General features: G+C 39.8%; 1 protein-coding gene across 1 annotated transcript; it reads left to right on the plus strand.

The window, feature by feature from the left end:
- The first annotated feature begins 22,147 nt into the window (after positions 1–22,147).
- On the plus strand, positions 22,148–24,025 carry LOC130725083 (uncharacterized). Its single transcript, XM_057576339.1, has one exon. The coding sequence runs from the start codon at positions 22,148–22,150 to the stop codon at positions 24,023–24,025; it is 1,878 nt and encodes a 625-aa protein (XP_057432322.1).

A 24,025-nucleotide genomic window follows, 5' to 3' on the forward strand; every position in this document is an offset into this window, starting at 1 on the left:
AGAAGCAATACACACGCGCAAGATATATTCTAAGCTTTCTTTCATCTTGTAATTTATTTTAGTTTACACTCAGCTTATTCAGAAGCAAACCCTTGTAAACACCAACCTCAAACAGTTGTTTGATTTTCCTTTAGGAGATCAAGGTTGATCGGATCCTAGAGAAGACTAAGAGAGTGAATCTTAGTGTGAGCTAAGTCAGTGTAATTGTTAGTCACTTGTAGGTTTCAAGTGCAGTTGTAACTCTTACCTGATTAGTGGATTGCCTTCATTCTAAGAAGGAAGAAATCACCTTAACGGGTGGACTGGAGTAGCTTGAGTGATTTATCAAGTGAACCAGGATAAAATCCTTGTGTGCTTTTCTATCTCTATCTTTTGCACTTAGTTCTCGAAAAGATTTGTTAAAATCTTTAAGGTGGTAGTTTTGTACTGAAAACGTTATTCAAACCCCCCCTTTCTACCGTTTTTCATACCTTCAATTGGTATCAGAGCGCAAGTTCTGATTACCACACCTAACAGTGTTCAGTGATCCGGGCCGGTGTGAAAAACAATGGCTGCCACCACCAGTGAAACTCAAAGAGATGGTTACAACGCAAAGCCTCCTATGTTCGATGGTCAAAGGTTCGAATATTGGAAAGATAGACTGGAAAGTTTCTTTCTGGGTTTCGATGCAGATCTCTGGGATATTATTGTGGATGGCTATGAGCGTCCAGTTGATGCAGATGGCAAAAAGATCCCAAGGTCAGAGATGTCTGCAGATCAAAAGAAGCTGTACTCACAACATCATAAAGCAAGAGCAATTCTTCTAAGTGCTATCTCCTATGAGGAGTACCAGAAGATTACAGATCGTGAGTTTGCTAAAGGCATTTTTGATTCTCTGAAGATGTCTCATGAAGGAAACAAGAAAGTCAAAGAATCAAAGGCATTGTCTTTGATCCAAAAGTATGAATCCTTCATCATGGAGCCAAATGAGTCCATTGAAGAAATGTTCTCCAGATTTCAACTGCTTGTAGCTGGCATACGTCCTCTCAACAAGAGCTACACAACAAAAGATCACGTCATAAGGGTCATCAGGTGTCTTCCTGAAAGTTGGATGCCTTTGGTGACTTCAATAGAGCTCACGAGAGATGTTGAGAATATGAGTTTAGAAGAACTCATCAGCATTTTGAAATGCCATGAGCTGAAGCGCTCAGAGATGCAAGATCTGAGGAAAAAGTCCATAGCCTTGAAATCCAAATCTGAAAAGGCTAAGGTTGAGAAGTCAAAGGCTCTTCAAGCTGAAGAAGAAGAATCTGAAGAAGCATCAGAAGATTCTGATGAAGATGAGCTGACTCTGATCTCCAAGAGACTCAACCGCATCTGGAAGCACAAGCAGAGCAAGTTCAAAGGCTCTGGAAAGGCAAGAGGAAAGTCTGAATCCTCAGGTCAGAAGAAGTCATCAATCAAGGAAGTCACTTGCTTTGAGTGCAAAGAATCAGGGCACTACAAAAGTGACTGTCCAAAATTGAAGAAGGACAAGAAGCCAAAGAAGCACTTCAAGACCAAGAAGAGTCTGATGGTGACATTCGATGAATCAGAGTCAGAGGATGTTGACTCTGATGGTGAAGTCCAAGGACTCATGGCTATTGTCAAAGACAAAGGAACAGAGTCAAAGGAAGCTGTTGACTCTGACTCAGAATCAGAAGGAGATCCAGACTCTGACGATGAAAATGAGGTATTTGCTTCCTTCTCTACCTCTGAACTGAAACATGCTTTGTCTGATATCATGGATAAGTATAACTCCTTGTTGTCTAAGCATAAGAAGCTGAAAAAGAACTTATCTGCTGTTTCTAAAACTCCTTCTGAACATGAGAAAATCATATCTGATTTGAAAAATGATAACCATGCTTTAGTTAATTCTAACTCTGTGCTTAAGAATCAAATTGCAAAGTTAGAAGAAGTTATTGCCTGCGATGCCTCTGATAGTAAGCATGAATCTAAGTATGAAAAATCTTTTCAAAGATTCCTGGCTAAAAGCGTAGATAGAAGCTTAATGGCTTCAATGATCTATGGTGTAAGCAGAAATGGAATGCATGGCATTGGCTATTCTAAACCAATTAGAAATGAGCCTTCTGTGTCTAAAGCTAAATCCTTGTATGAATGCTTTGTTCCCTCTGGTACCATATTGCCTGATCCTGTACCTGCTGAAGTTGCTAAAAACCCTCTTAAAAAGGGATCTTTCTCTATGACTAAATATCATGCAAATATTCCTTTAAAATATCATGTTGAGACACCCAAGGTGATCAGAACCTTTGGGGTAACTAACAAAAGAGGACCCAGAAAGTGGGTACCTAAGGACAAGATTATCTATGTTGCAGATATCCTTGATAGCTCCACTGAAACACCAATCATGGTATCTGGACAGTGGATGCTCGCGTCACATGACGGGAGAAAAGCGTATGTTCCGAGAGCTGAAACTTAAGCCTGGAGGCGAAGTTGGCTTTGGAGGAAATGAAAAGGGTAAAATTATTGGTACTGGTACTATTTGTGTAGATAGTAGTCCATGCATTGATAATGTTTTATTGGTAGACGGCTTAACACATAACTTATTGTCTATAAGTCAATTAGCTGACAAGGGTTATGATGTTATATTCAATCAAAAGTCCTGCCGGGCTGTAAGTCAGATCGATGGCTCTGTTCTGTTTAACAGCAAGAGGAAGAACAACATTTATAAGATCAGATTATCTGAGTTGGAGGCTCAGAATGTGAAGTGCCTTCTGTCTGTTAATGAAGAGCAGTGGGTATGGCATAGACGGTTAGGGCATGCCAGTATGAGAAAGATTTCTCAGCTGAGCAAGCTAAACCTTGTCAGGGGCTTACCCAATCTGAAGTTCGCTTCAGACGCTCTTTGTGAAGCATGTCAGAAAGGCAAATTCACAAAAGTCCCTTTCAAGGCAAAGAATGTTGTCTCAACCTCAAGGCCGTTAGAACTTCTGCATATCGACCTGTTTGGACCAGTGAAAACTGAGTCTATAGGTGGCAAGAGATATGGGATGGTTATCGTTGATGACTATAGCCGCTGGACATGGGTAAAGTTTCTAACCCGCAAGGATGAGTCTCATGCTGTGTTCTCTACCTTCATTGCTCAAGTGCAAAACGAGAAGGCTTGTAGAATTGTGCGTGTCAGAAGTGACCATGGTGGAGAGTTTGAGAATGACAAGTTTGAGAGTCTGTTTGATTCCTATGGAATTACACATGATTTCTCTTGTCCCAGAACTCCTCAACAAAATGGTGTTGTTGAGAGGAAGAACAGAACTCTTCAGGAGATGGCTAGAACCATGCTCCAAGAAACTGGCATGGCTAAGCACTTTTGGGCAGAGGCAGTAAATACAGCATGTTACATTCAGAACAGAATCTCTGTGAGACCAATTCTGAATAAGACTCCTTATGAATTGTGGAAGAACATAAAACCCAACATTTCTTATTTTCATCCTTTTGGCTGTGTTTGTTATGTTCTCAATACTAAGGATAGATTGCATAAGTTTGATGCTAAATCTTCTAAGTGTCTATTACTTGGTTATTCTGATAGATCTAAAGGTTTTAGATTTTATAATACTGATGCTAAGACTATTGAAGAATCTATTCATGTTAGATTTGATGATAAGCTTGACTCTGACCAGTCAAAGCTAGTTGAAAAGTTTGCAGATTTAAGCATTAATGTTTCTGACAAAGGCAAAGCTCCAGAGGAAGTTGAACCAGAGGAAGAAGCTGGTCCCTCTAACTCACAAACTCTGAAGAAGAGCAGAATCACTGCAGCTCATCCTAAGGAATTGATTCTGGGCAACAAAGATGAACCAGTCAGAACCAGATCCGCCTTCAGACCCTCTGAAGAGACCTTGCTGAGTCTGAAAGGATTGGTGTCCTTAATTGAACCCAAGTCCATAGATGAAGCTCTTCAGGACAAGGATTGGATTCTGGCCATGGAAGAAGAATTGAATCAATTCTCCAAGAACGATGTTTGGAGCTTAGTGAAGAAGCCTGAGAATGTCCATGTTATTGGAACGAAATGGGTATTCAGAAACAAGCTAAATGAGAAAGGAGATGTAGTCAGAAACAAGGCAAGGCTAGTTGCTCAAGGCTACAGCCAGCAGGAAGGAATAGACTACACTGAAACATTTGCTCCAGTAGCAAGACTGGAGGCAATCAGACTATTGATTTCTTTCTCAGTAAATCACAACATAGTTCTACATCAGATGGACGTAAAGAGTGCCTTCCTAAATGGTTATATCTCAGAGGAAGTCTATGTTCATCAACCCCCAGGTTTTGAAGATGAAAAGAAACCAGACCATGTGTTCAAATTGAAGAAATCACTCTACGGTCTGAAGCAAGCTCCCAGAGCATGGTATGAGAGACTTAGCTCATTCCTTCTGGAGAATGAGTTTGTAAGGGGTAAAGTAGATACAACTCTCTTTTGCAAGACTTATAAAGATGATATCTTAATTGTGCAAATTTATGTTGATGATATTATATTTGGTTCTGCTAATCAATCTCTATGCAAAGAATTTTCTGAGATGATGCAGGCTGAATTTGAGATGAGTATGATGGGAGAATTAAAGTACTTTCTGGGAATACAAGTTGATCAAACACCAGAAGGAACATATATCCATCAGAGCAAGTACACTAAGGAACTTCTGAAGAAGTTCAATATGCTGGAATCTACAGTGGCCAAGACCCCAATGCATCCAACATGCATTCTGGAAAAAGAAGATATAAGTGGTAAAGTATGTCAGAAGCTCTATCGTGGCATGATAGGTTCACTTCTATACTTAACTGCATCTAGGCCAGACATATTATTTAGTGTTCATTTATGTGCTCGTTTCCAATCAGATCCAAGGGAAACCCACTTAACTGCTGTTAAGAGGATCCTAAGGTATCTGAAAGGCACCACTAACCTTGGCTTGATGTATAAGAAAACATCAGAGTATAAGCTTTCAGGTTATTGTGATGCTGATTATGCTGGAGATAGAACAGAGAGAAAAAGTACTTCTGGAAATTGTCAATTTCTGGGAAGCAATCTAGTCTCATGGGCAAGCAAGAGGCAATCAACCATTGCACTATCAACTGCAGAGGCAGAATATATCTCAGCAGCAATATGCAGCACTCAGATGCTCTGGATGAAACATCAGCTGGAGGATTATCAGATCCTTGAGAGCAATATCCCAATCTATTGTGATAACACTGCTGCAATTTCGTTGAGCAAGAATCCTATCTTGCATTCAAGGGCAAAGCACATTGAGGTAAAGTATCACTTCATTAGAGATTATGTGCAGAAGGGCGTACTTCTTCTGAAGTTTGTTGATACTGACCATCAATGGGCAGATATCTTTACAAAGCCCTTAGCTGAAGATAGATTTAATTTTATTCTGAAAAATCTAAACATGGACTTTTGTCCAGAGTGAAGATAGATCAGAACCTCTGACTATGATACTTCTTGATCAGAAGATGTCTAGTCCAGAAGGTAACTCAATCAGAGTGTGTGTGCCCACTGGTACTGACTCTGAAGCTGAGACAACAACACGTGCGTCAGAACTTCTGATGCATAGTTCCTTGTGCCCGTGTGACAGTCTGTTGTGATTGCGTGTAGATATGCTTATCTTCTGTGTGTGATTGTGTATTTTACTGTTACTGTCTATCTTTAATTTTCAACCGTTGATCTTAAAGTGCTTTTTGAATCAACAACGGTTATTTGATAAAACCCACTATACACACACGTTCTCTCTCACTTCCGGTTTTCAATCTCGCACTCCCTGCTTTTCAAAACCGCCTCCTTCGTGATTTCTCTCTCGATCTCTCTTCATCCTTCAAACTTCATCTTCTACCTCAAACCTTCAACCTCTTCAAAATGGTGAGACAAACCAGAAGATCTACTGCAGATGCACCTCAGTTCCCTCACATGGTAGTCGGTTTGGCAACGGGTCAACGGGGCTCTGAGAACCCAGCACAAGAACAAGCTCAAGCTCAAGAGGAGATTGTTCCTATTGTAGAACGGGGCTGTGCCGTTCACTGTGTATTTCCTCCTGAGGAACTCCAAGTCCTGGCAGAATGGAGATTCAACCTCGACAACTTGGCTGCAAATGGGTTTGATCTCCGTCCTGAAGTCCAAGCTCAAGGTTGGGGAAACTACTTCAATCGACTTCGAGGACCGGTGTATGAGAAGCTAGTAAAGGAATTCTGGAAGCACGCTGATTGTGATGACACTCAGGTGGTCTCTTACATACTGGGTAGGAAGATCATCATCACGGAGAAGTCATTCGTGAATCTGCTAGGTGCAGAAACTGCTCATGGGTATCGGTTCTCACTGACGGAATCGAAGCTGAAATCCAGAACCAAGGACATCGTCAACAAGGCCCTGTACACCACCTTCAAACCGGGCAAGACGAGCTACAAAGTGATGGACCTTCAACCCAAACTCAGGGTCTGGCACAAGATCCTGCTCAACTGCATCAATCAACGACCAAAGGGCAGTTCTCCAGACTACATCAACTTCAATCAGAAGGCGATGCTGTTCTTCATTCAAGACAAGGAGAAGATCTGCCTTCCCTACTTCCTGTTCTCCTATTTGAAGGAATGCATCCGGAAGTCTCGCACCACCTCCTCCATCAAGTCAGCCATCAAATATATCCCTTTTGGGAGGCTGATCTCAGACTTTCTCATTGAAAGCAACTTGGTGCAAGATTTGATCAATGCTGGTTGCACAGAGGACTTGAGCACAATTGTTAGCGATGTCTTCACTGCCAACTCTCTGAAGAAGATGGGTTTGGTCCAGAAGAAGATTGCTCCTGCTCATGAGGACACATCTTCTGAGATCAGAAGAAGAAGAATGCCTCTGAATGACTACCCTCTGTGGACTCAAGCAGACCATCCTGAAGCCATCAGATGCTATGTTGAAGACCTCAGGGCTCAAGGATTCGAGATTGACCTTGATGATTTCGTCAGCAGACTTCCACCAGCTCCAGAGTTTCCTTCTCCTCCCAAGAAGAAAACCAAGAGGAAGATGGTTCTGGACGAATCCTCAGAGGAATCTGATGTCCCTCTGGTCAAGAAGGCGAAGAGCAAGCCTGATGATGATGATGGTGATGATAGTGAGGATGGTCCTCCAAAGAAGAAGCAGAAGAAAGTCAGAATTGTGGTGAAGCCTACTCGGGTGGAACCAGCTGCTGCAGAGGTCAGAAGGACTGAACCTCCTGCCAGAGTGACTCGATCATCAGCACATTCAAGTAAGCCTGCACTTACCTCTGATGATGATTTGAATTTATTTGATGCACTCCCAATTTCTGCCTTACTCCAACACTCTTCAAATCCCCTCACTCCTATTCATGAATCCCAGCCAGCCGCACAAACCACCTCTCCACCACATTCCCCAAGATCTTCATTCTTTCAACCTTCTCCTGCTGAAGCACCACTCTGGAATTTGCTTCAGAACCAACCCTCTAGGTCAGAAGATCCAACCTCCCTCCTTACCATTCCATACGACTCATTAACTTCTGAACCCATCATCCCCAATCAACCAGAACCCAAACCAACAGAACCACAACCCAGAACGTCTGATCACTCTGCTCCCAGAGCATCAGCACGTCCTGCTGTCAGAACCACGGATACAGACTCTTCATCAGCCTTCACACCTGTATCCTTCCCCATCAATGTCTTTGACTCTCCTCCCTCCAATACCTCTGAATCACTTAGAAAATTCATGGAGGTTAGGAAAGAGAAGGTATCTGCCTTGGAAGAATATTACCTTACCTGTCCAAGCCCTAGGCAATATCCTGGCCCTAGACCTGAACGTCTAGTTGACCCAGATGAACCTATCTTGGCCAATCCTATCCAAGAGGCAGACCCCTTAGTCCAACAGGCTCACCCTGTCCCTGACCAACAAGAGCCAATTCAACCAGACCCTGAACCTGAACAATCAGTATCTAACCAATCCTCGGTTAGATCACCTCACCCTCTGGTTGAAACTTCAGACCCTCACCGTGGAACCTCTGAACCCAATGCTCCCATAATTAACATTGGTTCTCCACAAGGTGCCTCTGAAGCTCATAGCAGCAATCACCCAGCCTCTCCTGCACCCAACCTCTCCATCATTCCCTATACTCACCTTCAACCCACATCTCTCTCTGAGTGCATCAATATTTTCAATCATGAAGCCTCCTTGAGGCTCCGCAATGTGCACGGTCAGACTGACCTCAGTGAGAATGCTGAAAATGTGGCTGATGAGTGGAACGAGTTGAGCACTTGGCTAGTGGCTCAGTTTCCCGTTATGCTGCAGCTCCTGCATGCAGAGGGACGTCAGAGCATTGAGGCTGCAAAGCAAAGGTTTGCTAGGAGGGTGGCTCTTCATGAACTCGAACAGAGAACCAAGCTTCTTGAAGCCATTGAAGAAGCCAAGAGACAGAAAGAACAAGAAGAAGAAGCTGCCCGTAAAGCAGCAGCTCAGGCTGAACAAGCCAGACTTGAGGCAGAACGTCTTGAAGCTGAGGCTGAGGCAGAGCGACTTGCACCAGTTCTGTTTACTCCTGCTGCTTCTGCTTCCATTCCAGAACCTCAAGCTGCTCAGAACGTTCCTTCAAGCTCTACTCCGACAAGCTCATCCAGACTCGACATCATGGAACAACGTCTTGACACTCATGAATCCATGCTGATTGAGATGAAGCACATGATGATGGAACTTCTGCGCCGTACTGCCAAATCTTAGTTTTTTAGGATCTCTTCTTTTTCTTCCTTTTCCTTTTTATTTAACGTTGTTTTATTTAAACTCTGCTTATTTACTTACTTTAATTTGTTCATTTGTGATTCTATATGCATATATCTATATATGTTTGTGTCACATATGTTTGCAAAACCTGTTTTATTCATAATCGTTCTATGTTTACATCATAATTCTTTCCATCATACATTATTCCCTATATCTAGAATGGAGGATCCTTCCTCATTCTTCTGCATTCTTGGCGCTGCTCCACTCTTTCCTTCTCCAGACGATCCAATGCATACTCTATGTTGCCAAGTTTGATGCTTAGATCATCTTTTTCTAGACTATCTTCTGTCGTCTTAAGTCTCTTTTCCACAGTCTCCTTCTCTTCCAGCAGATTCAGCTCCCGCTGGCAAAGCTCCTGAATCTCTTCCACGAAGCAGAGGAACTCCTTCAGATCTTTCTCCATCTCTGGACCAAGATCTTCTTCAAGCAGTGTCTTCGTCAGCTCTTGTATGGTCTTTGTACCATCGGGATGCCTAATATTGAGGAACATATCTTCCTCAAACGCCTTCCTTCTGAGCTCTTCTAATGCCATTCTGTATGATGCCATTTTTTTTCTGAATATTATTCGAGGTGTGAAGCTTACCTTTCTCTCCAACGTTTTTATAGGCTTCACTTTCTCTCTGAAAGTTAATGCTCTTACAGTTTCTCGAGGTTAAGTACTTGGTAACTGACCCTTCTATTTCCTCACTTGACCGGTGGTAAACGTTCATCCCTTGCATTAACTCTTCTATTTATTATCGCCTCACTCTGATTCTTACATCGTCTTCATTTTCTTTCAACTTAGACCTTCTCTAAGGGGGAAGTACCTTGTACTTCAAGCTAAGTTTTTCACACCCCAAGCTTTTTGCTTATGACAAAAAGGGGGAGTAAACCCAGTTTTTGATGTAAGATGTGTTAGTGTGACTTATTTTTCTTTTGGAGATTTTAAGAGTTCCACCTTCATGACCATAGATGTGTCACTGGGCAAATACAAGGAATACATTTCACTTCTTCTGAAGTGATTCTAAGTTGACTCTGATACCCAAGACTCTGATACCTTGTCCATGACTCTGATCACTTATGCGCTCTGATTATTCGTTCGTCATCTATGTCATAAGCATTTCACTCTGAACTCTTATATGATTTAGCTCAGAATCTAGACTTTACTAACGTTTCATCAAGTATTAGATTCAGGGGGAGCTAAGCTCAGAATCAAGCAGTAACTTGAATTCAGAATGAGCAAGATAAACTATTCACATCAGGATAAGTCTTATTCTATATCTCTAAACTCTGAGTGAATTCACTTTAATGTTTAAGAATTGTTCATCAAAAATCTTAGTTTTGTCATCATCAAAAAGGGGGAGATTGTAAGATCAAGTTTTGATCTAGTAGTACAACTCTATGTTTTGATGATTACAAGTTAACCTTTTGATATGAACAATTGTGGTACTCTAACGTGTTTTTCTGAGTGTGCTATTTACAGGCTCTGACCCTGACTCAATTTCACACAAATCAGAAGCACTGTGTATAAAGGGTAACCCAAGCAACGCTTTCGCATTCACCATGTTCAGTATGAACAGTGGAAAAGCTTCAGAAGATCTGAAGCTATACAAACTCTGATGAGGACTCAGTCGCTAGAAGCTCTGATGATCCAGAAGTTCTGACAACCAAGAAACACTGAAGGTTCAGATGTTCCGATGGTGTAGAAGACTCTGAAGATCCAGAAGCTGAATAGTGGAAACTCTGAAGTCCAGAAGCAAGAAACTCTGAAGGCCATGTTCTTCCCTCTGAGTTCAGAATCAGAAGATACAATGGTCAGAGGATCTGTGCTATCCCTCTGACTCTGATCAACCGGCTTCACAAGTTCCAATACGAAGCATTCCTCTGATCAGAAGTCTCCTAGGTTAAAAGGTCAAGTCGCTATCCTAGTACAAAAGCAAGTGTACCTTCCTGACGACCTACCTAACGTTCTCAGCCACAGCAGAAGCTGGATTTTCCAGAACTGCCCTCCAACGGTAGCATTTCCCATGCAACGCTCAACCCTAATCCTTGGAGTATATATAGAGGCTGAAGATTGAAAGAAGCGGCTAGAAGTAGAAGAAAAAAAAAAAAAAATATACAAGAAGCAATACACACGCGCAAGATATATTCTAAGCTTTCTTTCATCTTGTAATTTATTTTAGTTTACACTCAGCTTATTCAGAAGCAAACCCTTGTAAACACCAACCTCAAACAGTTGTTTGATTTTCCTTTAGGAGATCAAGGTTGATCGGATCCTAGAGAAGACTAAGAGAGTGAATCTTAGTGTGAGCTAAGTCAGTGTAATTGTTAGTCACTTGTAGGTTTCAAGTGCAGTTGTAACTCTTACCTGATTAGTGGATTGCCTTCATTCTAAGAAGGAAGAAATCACCTTAACGGGTGGACTGGAGTAGCTTGAGTGATTTATCAAGTGAACCAGGATAAAATCCTTGTGTGCTTTTCTATCTCTATCTTTTGCACTTAGTTCTCGAAAAGATTTGTTAAAATCTTTAAGGTGGTAGTTTTGTACTGAAAACGTTATTCAAACCCCCCCTTTCTACCGTTTTTCATACCTTCACTCACCATTCAGAATCTCAGATTCCAGTACAGAGTATATTTAAATTATCACAATCAACAACATGTCATATATCAATAAATCGCATCATAAACACTTAGCACTTAGCATATAAAGCATGCACCACACATCCTAGATTACCCACATAGCACATAGCATGTAAGACAATCTCAAAAACATTCAGTAGATGAATCATCTACATTGTCAGCCGAAGCCTCAGAAAACATTTTCCAATCACACACAATCCAGTGCATAAACAATAAACAATGTCGAAAACATCGACCCTAAGCATTAACTAGAGATTTAGTGAGAAGCCCTCACCTGAAGGTTCTCCAGTATGATCGTCAAGCGCTTCCTCGCACTCAAAGTGTTGTTCCTCAGAGAAATCCTCAAAAGCACCTTTACAATAAAATCACAGAATACTATAAGAATCTATCGAAAACTAAGCTATCGATACTTACTAAGGTTACTCGAAGTAATCTATACTCTAAGGTACGATAATCTAGCGCGAAAGACAAGTTTTCGGAAAAGGAAATTTTCCTCCTCCTCCCCTATAGGGCTCGGCCACTTTTGGTAATTGTGGGGCTCGATTTTTCTTCGATCAAACTTGGTTCCTATGCTTTCATAAGCCGTAACTAAGGGTATTATGAACTCGGAAAAATTATCGGATCAAAAACTGTCGCAGGGGTATTTTGGTCATGATTTTTAACTTAGGATTTTCAAAACTGAAATCCCAAAAATAAAATTTTGCAGGGACGTCACCAACGACGTTTATGACAACTAATCCTACTAGCACTAAGCTAAGGCGATAGTTTTCAGCCTAAAGGTTGAAGCTTTACACCAAAAACTCCAAAAATGGGTATTTTAGGTTCAAATTGATTCCGGCGGAATTCCGGCGACATAACGGAAAATCTAATCCGGCAGAAGTGATCTTGGGCACATATAGAAGAGGTTTAGAATCAGAAATGAAATATTCAGGATAGTTTTGCAAAAACCCATAAACTATCCACTCAGAAAACTCTACAGAAAAGCTATGGAAAAAGCGATCGGAGGTAAGGATTAGCGACTATACCTCGAAGCCTTGAAGTAGCAACTGATTGATCGACGATCAAGCAAACGATGAAGAAAATCTTGTCCTCCTTCTTCCTCTTTGTGGCCGCGGGTTTGGGTGGGGAAATGGGTAGTTTTTTTGGTTTTTTCTTCCTTTCTTTGCTATATATAGAAGGTGGAAATTCGCGGGAAAATGAAAGTTTCGCGAATCTGATTTTTCCGGCGTCATTCTCCGTGAATTAATAGATATGTTTTGGCAAAAGAATTCCAAAACTATAAAGAGGTCTCCTTGTATTTTTGGCAACTAATGCATAGTCGGTATAAAACTATTTTACCCGATAAGTTGCTTTTTGCATCGAATGTCGGAATAGAAAACTTCCTTCGGAAGAAAGATTGAAATCATCAAGAGAAATGGGTGTACGCGTGTAGAATATTCATTTGAAGCTCTGAATAGATAAAGTCCCCATAGTCGGGTGATTCTAGGGTTTTGAAATACCAGGGATTCGGTTTCGGCAAACTTCCGATGATTGGAATCAGACGTTCGTAGATCCTAGAGTTTCGCCTCGAAACGATTGTGATATATGGAAAAAGAGAAGTTCTAACATTTCTCTAAAGATTTTTGGAATTAACTGCCATCGTGCCTAAAAGTGAAAATTAGCTATATACTAGGGTTTCTGACCTAGGTTTAAGCGTAAAACGTTCGTGCTATAACTTTTATCGATCATAATGCAATCCTTGAACTTTTCCTGAACTTTCTCCTTCATAAATATATTTCATTTAATAAACTTTCGTTCAGGTTTCCCTTCACATTACATCAACCCTAATCGTGAATAAGAAGTTTATTCACTTAGCATAAACTTAAAAACTCGGGCCTTACAGTGTGAATCTTCTCCTTCCCTGCTCTTAAGTTTCCGTTGTACCAAACGATACCAATGAGGTGATGAACCTTTATATCGTTTGGAAAACCAAGTTTTTGGATGACACAATTCAAACCCCTCCTTTCTTGTGCTACTCTGATCAACTTCAACCATTTTTCCAACTATGGTGGATTCAGCATGTTAGGAGTTCTCCAAGCTTGCATTAAGAAGCCAACTGCGTGCATCAACTTGTTAACTTCTTCCGTCAATCTAGTGATTATGTTTAGGACAATATGGTCATAAAGAATGAGAAAAGGAACCTCACCCCAATAACTAATGAATTCCACCCGAAAAGGAACCCCACATAAAAGGAAATATGAATTTATGACATAAGTCACAATCAAACAAAACCCCACCCCACCCCAACCCAAAATCACAAAAGGCCATATATGTCACCAGTTACAATCAGACATAACCCCACCCACCCCAACCCAAAATAAGAAAAAGATATTTATGTCATAAATTACAATCAGAATAGGAAAAATTTCAAGTAATTAGAAAGGACAAATTTTCACACACATAAATTACATAAATTTTCAAGTAGTCAGAAAATAAATGTTTGAAGTAGTCAGAAAAGGAATTTTACGGCTTCAGATCAAGCATTGGATGAATGTAAAAAGAATATATGAATCTGAAATTTCTGAAGATGAATCCTCTAAGGCCAAAATAAGAAAGTATAAACCAAAGAGAAACCTGGATGAAATGGTAACGATTGAAGGCATTTTTATTTGCCTACTTGAGTGGATTGAAATGGTGGGATGGGTGCGTGCCATCATCAGCGAGGTAATGGACTCGATATCTCGCAGGGTTTTTCCTCTTCCAACCATGGCTTCTTTGGTTGATTTTCCTGAGAGAAGGTGGTGAAATAACCTCTAGACACATATCTAGAGGTGATTTATATGGTCGATTATGAACAGTCACGAGGCTAGCTGGCATCGGTTGACGTTAACGACGTCTTTCTTCAGTGTCTTTCTCTAATAAACTGTAGTTGAAAGCGATAGCCTAATGACTGATGCACCATTTCTCAAATCCGAAATCATTTCCACTCATGAGGTTCCCGCGTACGAACTCTCTCTTCTTTCAAAAATTCTCACTAAAGTAGGGGCATACTCGTCATTTCGCATACCAAATAGGGGCATGATGGTGATTCCGGTCAATCAAATAGGGCATACTTGATTGCTTTGTGTTTTAAATAAAATCTCACTTTCATTTGTACTGTGTGGAATTCTCTTGCAATTGAGAGAAAATAGAGAATATCAAAGATGGATTCACTCACCATTCACCAAGACTGTAAAGAAATAGATAACTTCGCTCTTCTAGAAAACTAGTGTTATAAATCATGTAATACACGATATTTTAGATTTTTTTAGATACAAATAATGTAATTTAATTTTTTTAGGATATATACTGACCCCTCTTCTATCTGGACATTATAGTTCTCTGTGGGATCACGTCAAATAGTAGCATGAAATGTACCACTGTGATTTTCTTCGAAAGAAAAATGTGTCATGGTATATTGATGAGGAAATAGTAAATATATACAGCCTTCTCAAAGGTGATCAAAAGACAAATACAACCTAAAGAAGCCTAAAAAAAGGACCAATCCTAGAAAAACTATCTAGCCCAAATGGACCCAAAAACAATTCTCAAAGCCTAAACTCATCTAGAGATAGCCAAACAATCAACAAAGCTCGCAAAAGCCAACTAAACCAACAAAACCCCCTAAACAGAATCCAAGAAATCACTTTGATTATTAAGAAGTCGGTATGCGATTATTTAAGCTAATTATCAATTAATTCATCCTTGCAAATTGAACACTCAAACAATATATATATATATATATATATATATATATATATATATATATATATATGGTGCTTGCATGTCCACACGTGTCACTAGTGACTAGACTCACTACCATGTACCAACACTTGTATCTTATCTGGGTGGGGTGGGTAGCTCACATGGTTGAACTAAGAGTAATTGCAGGTGAAGGGCTAGAGTTCGAACCCTGAGAAGGGATAATTTGTACTAATTTACTAACAACTAACATTTGCCTATAAAAAAAAACTTGTATTTTATTTTTTCTTCAATAGTTCAAAGTTCGATACATCAAGCCCACAAAGTGATAAATAATATATCAAGGCCCATATGACAATCTAGAAACATCCAACCTAGATCGGATTCTCTATAAAATAGTTGATGCCTTCACTCGCTCTCACGCAAATCACTTTATGTTAGGGTTTCCAGTAAACTTGATACTCCAAGCCTCCGATAACGCTGCCACAACAAAGTTTTTCATTTCACTCTCTCCATCCAATCCTTAAGATCCGATGCCGTCTTGTGCTAAGCTTCACTCAAATTAGGTATTTACCTTCTCTTGGTTCTTAATTCTCCATATCCACTTGTTATTATCCATTCGTTAATTGCATCAATTTTTATTTTCTTAGGTTGTTTTGATCTCGTGCCAAAGTTTTTTTTGAAGTCTCCTCCATCCAGATTAATAAGCCTTGGGACAACTCTGTGGGCCTTGGGACAACTGTGTTATCGTTTCTTTTTACTAGCTTCCAAGGTGACACTACGCTCAATCTATCCACAACAGTTATTTGTTTGATTAAAGGTGTGTGTGTGTGTGTGTGTGTGTGTGTGTGTGTGTGTGTGTGTGTGAATCGGTTTGACTCTGTAACAATGAATCAATTTGGGAATGTGTTTCTAAATTGATGAATTATGTTTTTATTTTCTACTTTAATTCCAAACTATTGATGAACTATCTATGATTTGTTCAAAGAATCATTGCACATATTAACCATATCAAATCATTCATGATCTTTCCAATAATCAAAAGATTTTGAGAAATATTCTGAGAGTGTTGAATATAATCAACGGATTTTTTGTTACCTTTACTTGTGTGGATTGCTATGATACATTTCCCTTTAATCTTCACTTGTTTATTGTATGATTATAACATCCATGTGCATAATCATATAATAATATAGCTTGTACCTTGTTTACTTTTGTAAATTAAGAAGCTATTATGGTAAAAACGTTGTTTTGCAGCAAGATATTAACATACAAGATGAGGATGACACCGCAATTGAAGAAATGTGATTTGTTTATGGTTCTGATGAGAAGTATGAGATTGATAGGCACATTTCTTCAAAAACTAGATAAAGAACATTCAAAAGCTTGTGTTCACTCATCACAAGTTGAATTTATTCATCCCCTTGTGTTTGTTGAAGGTATTTGCTGATATATGTATCTTACCTCTTTTTAGGATGGAAAAATGAAAACTAAGGTCAAGCTCACATGAATTTTCAAGTTAGAAGCAATGCAACCAACATAAACTTTTGATAATATTGCACACTAATTTGATCTTGGACTTAAATTTTCTACCACTACACTAAATTGATCTGAGGCCCCACCTTTACTGATATATGTCCCCACCTAGGTGAACCAAGTAAGATGAGAGAAACTTCTTCTTCGGCTAGAGAAATGTAAACATAGATGAAAATGACTGTGAACAGGTCATGGAAAGAGGAAAATGAAATAAAAATGATATTGAATGTTCCATGGGAAGAGTACAGCAAAAAATCAGAATAAATGTAGGTTTAACAAACCTCTATATAAAAAATGAAGGTGTTTGCATGATTGAACCTTAATCCTTAGTTAGTTAGTTTGTTTACCTAAGTCTTACTTTATATTGCAACACCAATCATGCAAACACCTTCGTTTTTTTTATATAGAGGTTTGTTCAACCTGGATTTCTTCTGATTTTTTGCTATACTCTTCCCATGGAACATTCAATATCATTTTTATTTCATTTTCCTCTTTCCATGAACCGTTCACAGTCATTTTCATCTCTGTTTACATTTCTTTAGCCGAAGAAGAAGTTTCTCTCATCTTACTTGGTTCACCTAGGCGGAGGACATATATCAGTAAAGGTGGGGTTTTAGATCAATTTAGTGTGGAACTAGGAACTTTTAGTCCAAGATCAATTTAGTGTGCAATATTTTCAAAAGTTTATGATGTTTAAATTGCTCTTAACTTGAAAATTATGTGAGCTTGACCAACTACGACTACGACTACTGGAAGGCTCGCATGATTGCGTTTCTCAAGTCTATTGATAGCAAGACATGGAAGGCTATTGTCAAAGGTTGGAAACATCCGGTGAACACGCCCAAGGAAGGTTCATCTGTTAGTGAGTTGAAACCTGAGGATGAATGTAATAAAGAAGAGGATGAAGAGGGCGCTTGGGAATTCTAAAGCGCTGAATGCTATATTCAATGGAGTGGATAAAAATATGTTCCGTTTAATCAACACCTGCACTGTGGCAAATGATGCTTGGGAGATTCTCAAGACTGCTCATGAGGGAACTTCCAGAGTTAGAATGTCAAGGCTTTAGATCCTAACAACTCAGTTTGAGAACTTAAAAATGAAGGAAGATGAGACCATTTCTGATTTTCATATGAGACTGCGTGATATTGCAAACTCCTCATTCGCCTTGGGAGAACAAATGTCAGAGGAGAAGCTTGTGAGAAAGATTCTCAAATCTCTTCCTAAGAGGTTTGACATGAAAGTAACTGTTATTGAAGAAGCTCAAGACATAAGCAGCATCAAGGTGGATGAGCTTATTGGTTCCTTGATGACTTTTGAAATGACTCAGAATGATAGATCTGAAAAAAGAAATAAAAGCATTGCCCTTGTCTCAAGCACAGATGTAGATGATGATATGTCTGATAATGAAACTGGTGAAAGCATATCAGAGGCCATAGCTTTTCTGGGAAGAAAGTTCAACAAGTTTTTGAAGAGGCTGGACAAGAGGTCAAGGCCAAATGGGCAAGACAAACGGCCTGACAACTTCAAAAGTCAGCAATTTCAAAGAAAAGTGAAAGATGAAGACAAGGCAGAAAATGGCCGAGGAGTTCAATGTCATGAATGTGAGGGTTTTGGCCATATCAGGGCAGAATGTGCCACCTATTTGAAGAAACAAAAGAAGGGAATGGTTGCCACTTGGTCTGATGAAGAATCTGATACTGAAAGTGAAGATGTAACAACAAACAAAGTAACATCTTTCCTGGTTAGATGTGATTCAGATGATGGGGACAGCGACAAGGAGATCTCTGATGAGGAACTTGCTGAACCTTATAAGCTGTTGTACATTAAGTGGAAAGAAGCATGTATTTATGGGCATCAACAAAAGAAGCAAGTCTTTGATCTTCAAGCTGAGAAGAAGAAGCTGACTGAAGAAGTGGCCTTATTAAACTCAAAAATGGAAGGAATGACCAAGTCCATTCGCATGATGAGTAAGAGCACTAATATATTGGATGAAATTCTTGATGTTGGAAAGAGTGCAGGTGATAAGACTGGAATAGGGTTTGATTATCGTGCTGTAAACAAGGCAAGCCAGAACATGACCAAGGAACATGTGCAAACTGGAAAGCAATCAAATATTCCCATGTGGAACCGCATGCCTCAACAATCTGTTACACATCCGTATGCTCAAGTTAGGAACTATCAAAATTCAACTTGGTCATTATTGTGGCAGATTTGGTCATATCAGACCATATTGCTTCAAGCTGTATGGGTATCCTATGTTTCAAGATGTGTCACGAGATAATGAAAAGAAGAGTCCAGGTAAAAGCAAGTGGAAGCCAAAGGTTAATACTACTACTCTCATTGCTCACACCTCTCTGCGTGCATCATCAAAGGAAGACTGGTACTTCGACAGTGGATCTTCCGGACACATGACAGTAGTAAAGAGTTATCTTGAGAAACTGGAACCACATGCTAAGAGTTTTGTCACCTTCGATGATGGAGCCAAAGGAAAAATCAGAGGAATTGGAAAATTGTCTGACACAAGATCTCCAAATCTGGATGATGTTCTGCTAGTTGAAGGATTGACTGCAAACTTGATCAGCATAAGTCAACATTGTGACCAAGGCTTGAAGGTAGTTTTCAAAAAATCTGGTTGTGTTGTCAAAAACAAGAACAAGGATGTGTTAATGAGGGGAGCTAGATCAAAGGACAGCTGTTAAATGTAGACTTCTGAAACAACCTCTTTGTCTGCTCGATGTTTGATGTCTAAAGAAGATGAAGCTAGAATCTGGCATAAAAAATTAGGTCATCTAAATCTTAAGAGCATGAAAAGAATTATTGCTGAGGAAGCGGTTAGAGGAATACCAAAGTTGAAAATCCAAGAAGGAAATGTGTGTGGTGAATGTCTGATTAGGAAGCAAGTCAAAGTGTCTCACCAGAAGCTGCAACATCAGACTACATCAAAAGTTCTTGAATTACTTCACATGGATTTGATGGGACCAATGCGAGTGGAAAGTCTGGGAGGAAAAAGGTACGTGTTTGTTTGTGTAGATGATTTTTCTAGATTCACTTGGGTAGAATTTCTCAAAGAATAGTCAGACACCTTTGAAGTTTTCAAAGAATTATGTCTCCAAGTGCAAAGGGAAAAAAAGGAGTGGGATTGTCAAAATAAGAAGTGATCATGGAAAAGAATTTGAAAATGGTCAATTCTCTGAGTTCTGTTCCTTTGAAGGAATCAAACATGAATTCTCTGCTCCTATTACTCCTTAGCAAAACGGTGTGGTTGAAAGGAAAAACAGGACTTTACAAGAATCTGCCAGGGCCATGTTGCATGCTAAAAATCTACCATATCATTTTTGGGCTGAGGCCATCAACACTGCTTGCTACATCCACAATCGTGTTACCATTCGCAAAGGAGATACAGTTACTCAGTATGAACTATGGAAAGGGAAAAAGCCTACAGTGAAGTATTTCCATGTCTTTGGCAGCAAGTGTTATATTCTATCTGATAGAGAACATAGGCGAAAACTGGATCCTAAAAGAGAGGTTGGAATATTTTAGGATATTCTGGGAACAACGGAGCTTATAGAGTTTATAATATTCGTACTAAAGTCATGGTGGAATCCATTAATGTAGTTGTTGATGACACACCCGATGAGAGAACAGGACAAGTGCATGAGGAAGATGATCTACCATATCAAAGTACTGATGTTGAACCAGATGAGCCTGCAATTCAATCCTCTGATGAACAAGAAAATATTGTCACTCAACCACCTTTAGCAGCTAAAGGACCCTCCATTAGAGTCCAGAAGATACACCCAAAGGAAAATATCATTGGTGATCTGAATGATGGTGTTACTACAAGGTCAAGAGATCTGATTTCTAATGCTTGCTTCATATCCAAAATAGAACCAAAGAACATCAAAGAAGCTTTGACTGATGAATTCTGGAATCAATCCATGCAAGAGGAACTGGGACAGTTCAAGAGAAATGAAGTGTGGGAATTGGTTCCAAGACCTGATGATGCAAATGTTGTGGGAACTAAGTGGATATTCAGGAACAAGTCTGATGAAAGTGGTAATATGACAAGGAACAAATCTCACCTAGTTGCTCAGGGATACTCTCAAATAGAAGGAATAGACTTTGATGAAACCTTCGCTCCTGTGGCTCGTCTTGAATCAATCAGATTGCTATTGGGAGTAGCTTGTTTGCTGAAATTCAGACTATATCATATGGATGTCAAGAGTGCCTTCTTAAATGGCTACTTGAATAAAGAAGTCTATGTGGAACAACCTAAAGGGTTTGTAGATCCTAGCTTTCCAGATCATGTCTATAGATTGAAAAAGGCTCTGTATGGCTTAAAACAAGCACCTAGAGCATGGTATGAAAGATTAACATAATTCATGATCAACAATGGTTATGACAAAGGTGGTATTGACAAGACATTGTTTGTCAAGAAGAATGGCAGTGATCTTATGGTAGCTCAAATCTATGTCGATGACATTGTGTTTGGAGGCATGTCGAACCAAATGGTGGAGCAATTTGTTGAGCAAATGAAATCTGAGTTTGAAATGAGTCTTGTAGGAGAATTAACTTACTTTATGGGACTTCAGGTAAAACAGATGGAAGACACCTTATTCATCACTCAAAGTAAGTATGCTAAGGGGATTGTCAAGAGGTTTGGTCTTGAGAAGGCTGGTCACAAAAGAACACCTGCTGCAACTTATATCAAGCTTACAAAGGATGAGAAAGGTACTGATGTGGATTCTAGTTGATATAGGAGCATGATTGGAAGTCTGTTGTATCTTACTGCCAGTAGACCAGATATCACTTTTGCAGTTGGAGTTTGTGGTAGGTACCAAGCAGAAACCGAAGGCTAGTCACCTCATTCAAGTGAAAAGGATCATCAAGTACATTAGTGGTACAAGTGATTATGGCATTTTGTACTCTCACAACACAAACTCAGTGTTAACAGGTTATTGTGATGCGGATTGGGCTGGAAGCGCTGATGATAGAAAGAGCACATCAGGAGGATGCTTCTTTCTTGGGAACAATCTAATCTCCTGGTTTAGTAAAAAGCAAAATTGTGTGTCTCTATCTATAGCAGAAGCTGAATATATAGCTGCTGGAAGTAGTTGCACTCAGTTGATGTGGATGAAGCACATGTTAAAGGAATATAATGTGCAACAAGATGTTATGACTTTGTTCTGTGACAATCTAAGTGCCATCAACATATCCAAGAATCCAATTCAGCACAGCAGAACAAAACATATTGACATTCGTCATCACTTCATTAGAGAGTTAGTTGAAGATGTTATTGTTGCTTTGGAGCATGTCTCAACAGAGAAGCAGTTAGCAGATATTTTTACCAAAGCTCTGGATGCCACACAGTTTGAAAAATTGAGAGGGCTATTGGGTATCTGCTTATTTGAGGAATTATAGAAATTAACAGGATTCTGTTGTGTCAACGACTATTTTATCATTACTTCTGAGGCACGCTTAATCATGAATTTCCACTCATTCTTGATAACTTCCATTATAACCTCTCCTGAAGCTTCCATTGAAAAACCTCTCTCAACTGCTACTCACTCCAAAATCGCTTTTCGTTTTTGTGTCAATTTGTGGTTTGGCCCATGTGCACTCTTCAACATGAGTCAAGAATCGAACAAGAAAATCACTCCTGAGATGAATGCTTTTGGGGTAAAGGTAATGGGTCTGAAATCCAAAACTCCTAAATCTCCTAGGGTTTGTCAACTCAGTACCCCTGTTCCAGACGGTGATACCTCTGGTCATCACAAACCAGAGTCAAAGAAAAAGAAGACAAGATCCAAGTCAGCTTCATCGAAGACAAAGAAGAAATCTGTGGCTGCCGATTCTGAACCCAGTCTTGACGTGATTTCCCAAGCTGTGACACATCAGAATATGGAAGGGGACGAAGATGATGGTTTTGCTCTACTTGTCTCTGAGGTCTTAGAAACTCCTATCAAGGAAATCTCTCATGCAGATGTGGATCCGATTGTTCCACCACCGAGCGAAAATCCATCAAGCCCGGGTGTCGATGCTGATCTCAACAAGGATTCTGACCATCTTGAAGATATGACTTCTACACATCCGGAGAAGGCTCATGCATCTGAGGCGTTGCTCTCTTCTCAAGTGGACTCAAATATGGATGTCTCTGAAGAGGTAATTGTTCCAAACCCTACTCCTTTAGTTGGTAAAGATGTGCATATAAAGGGAGATAAGGGTGAAGGTGAAGAACCAGCAACAGAGGATGTTTTAATCAGCACCCTGGGTGCTGCTGCAACTGCTGTTCTCAAATGTCAAAAGAAGAAGATTGTTAGGAAGTACTCCACTCGTTCTTCTGGAAAACAGGTGGGTTTGGGTTTGAGTGAGAACAAGAAGAGTAAGAAGGTTATTGTGTTTGATGATGACACTCCAATTCTGAAGACTATCAAGAGAAAGCTTCAAGATGTCAATGCTACTAGTGATGATGATGAGACTCCAACTGTGGGGTTGGATATGCCTGACACTGGTACTACTGCTAGAAAACGGAAGATTAGGAAAATAATTCCAGAAAATGTGTCGGCTGCTCCCTTGGATAACATTTCCTTCCATTCTGAAGAAAGTGTAGGAAAGTGGAAGTATGTTTTTCATCGCAGGATTGCTCAAGAGAGGGAATTGAATGGTGAGATTCTGAATTGTCAAGAAATTATGGAGTTGATTGAGGCTGCTGGTTTGATGAAAAATATTACTGAGATAGGCAGGTGCTATGACAAGTTGGTGAAAGAATTCATTGTCAAAGTGACTACCAATTGTACTGTGTCTGGACATTCTGATTTCAGGAAGGTCTTTGTGCGAGGTAAATGTGTAAATTTCTCTCCTGAGATTATCAATCAGTTTTTGGGAAGGAGCACTGTTGACACTGTTACTGAAGAGATATCTTTGAGTGCTATCACTACTGAACTCACAGCTGGTCAAGTTAAGGAGTGGTCTGTCAAAGGTTTGTTGTCTTCTGCACATTTGAGTGTGAAGTATGCTATTTTGAATCGCATAGGTGCTGCAAATTGGGCTCCCACCACACACACTTCTAATGTCTCTTCAGGTTTGGCCAAATTAATTTATCTGATTGGTACTAAGGCTAAATTTGATTTTGGAGCATATGTCTTTGATCAAACCATGAAGCATGCTGAAACCTTTGCTGTCAAGCTCCCTAATGGTTTTCCTTGTTTAATATATGAGATTATTTTGAGTCAACATCCTCAAATTGTCATTGCTGATGAGTTCCCTAGCAAGAAAGCTAGTCCTCTCTGTAAGACCCTAAACCCATTATTGTATCACTTATGTGAAGTAATGAATAAAAGTGCAGTTTTTAGTGAAGTTTGA

This window comes from Lotus japonicus, chromosome 6 (assembly GCF_012489685.1).
Source record: "Lotus japonicus ecotype B-129 chromosome 6, LjGifu_v1.2".
NCBI classification, from domain to species: Eukaryota; Viridiplantae; Streptophyta; class Magnoliopsida; order Fabales; family Fabaceae; genus Lotus; species Lotus japonicus.

Excerpts from the sequence above, each read along its gene's own strand:
- LOC130725083 (XM_057576339.1), top strand. The coding sequence starts at position 22,148 with ATGAATTTCCACTCATTCTTGATAACTTCCATTATAACCTCTCCTGAA.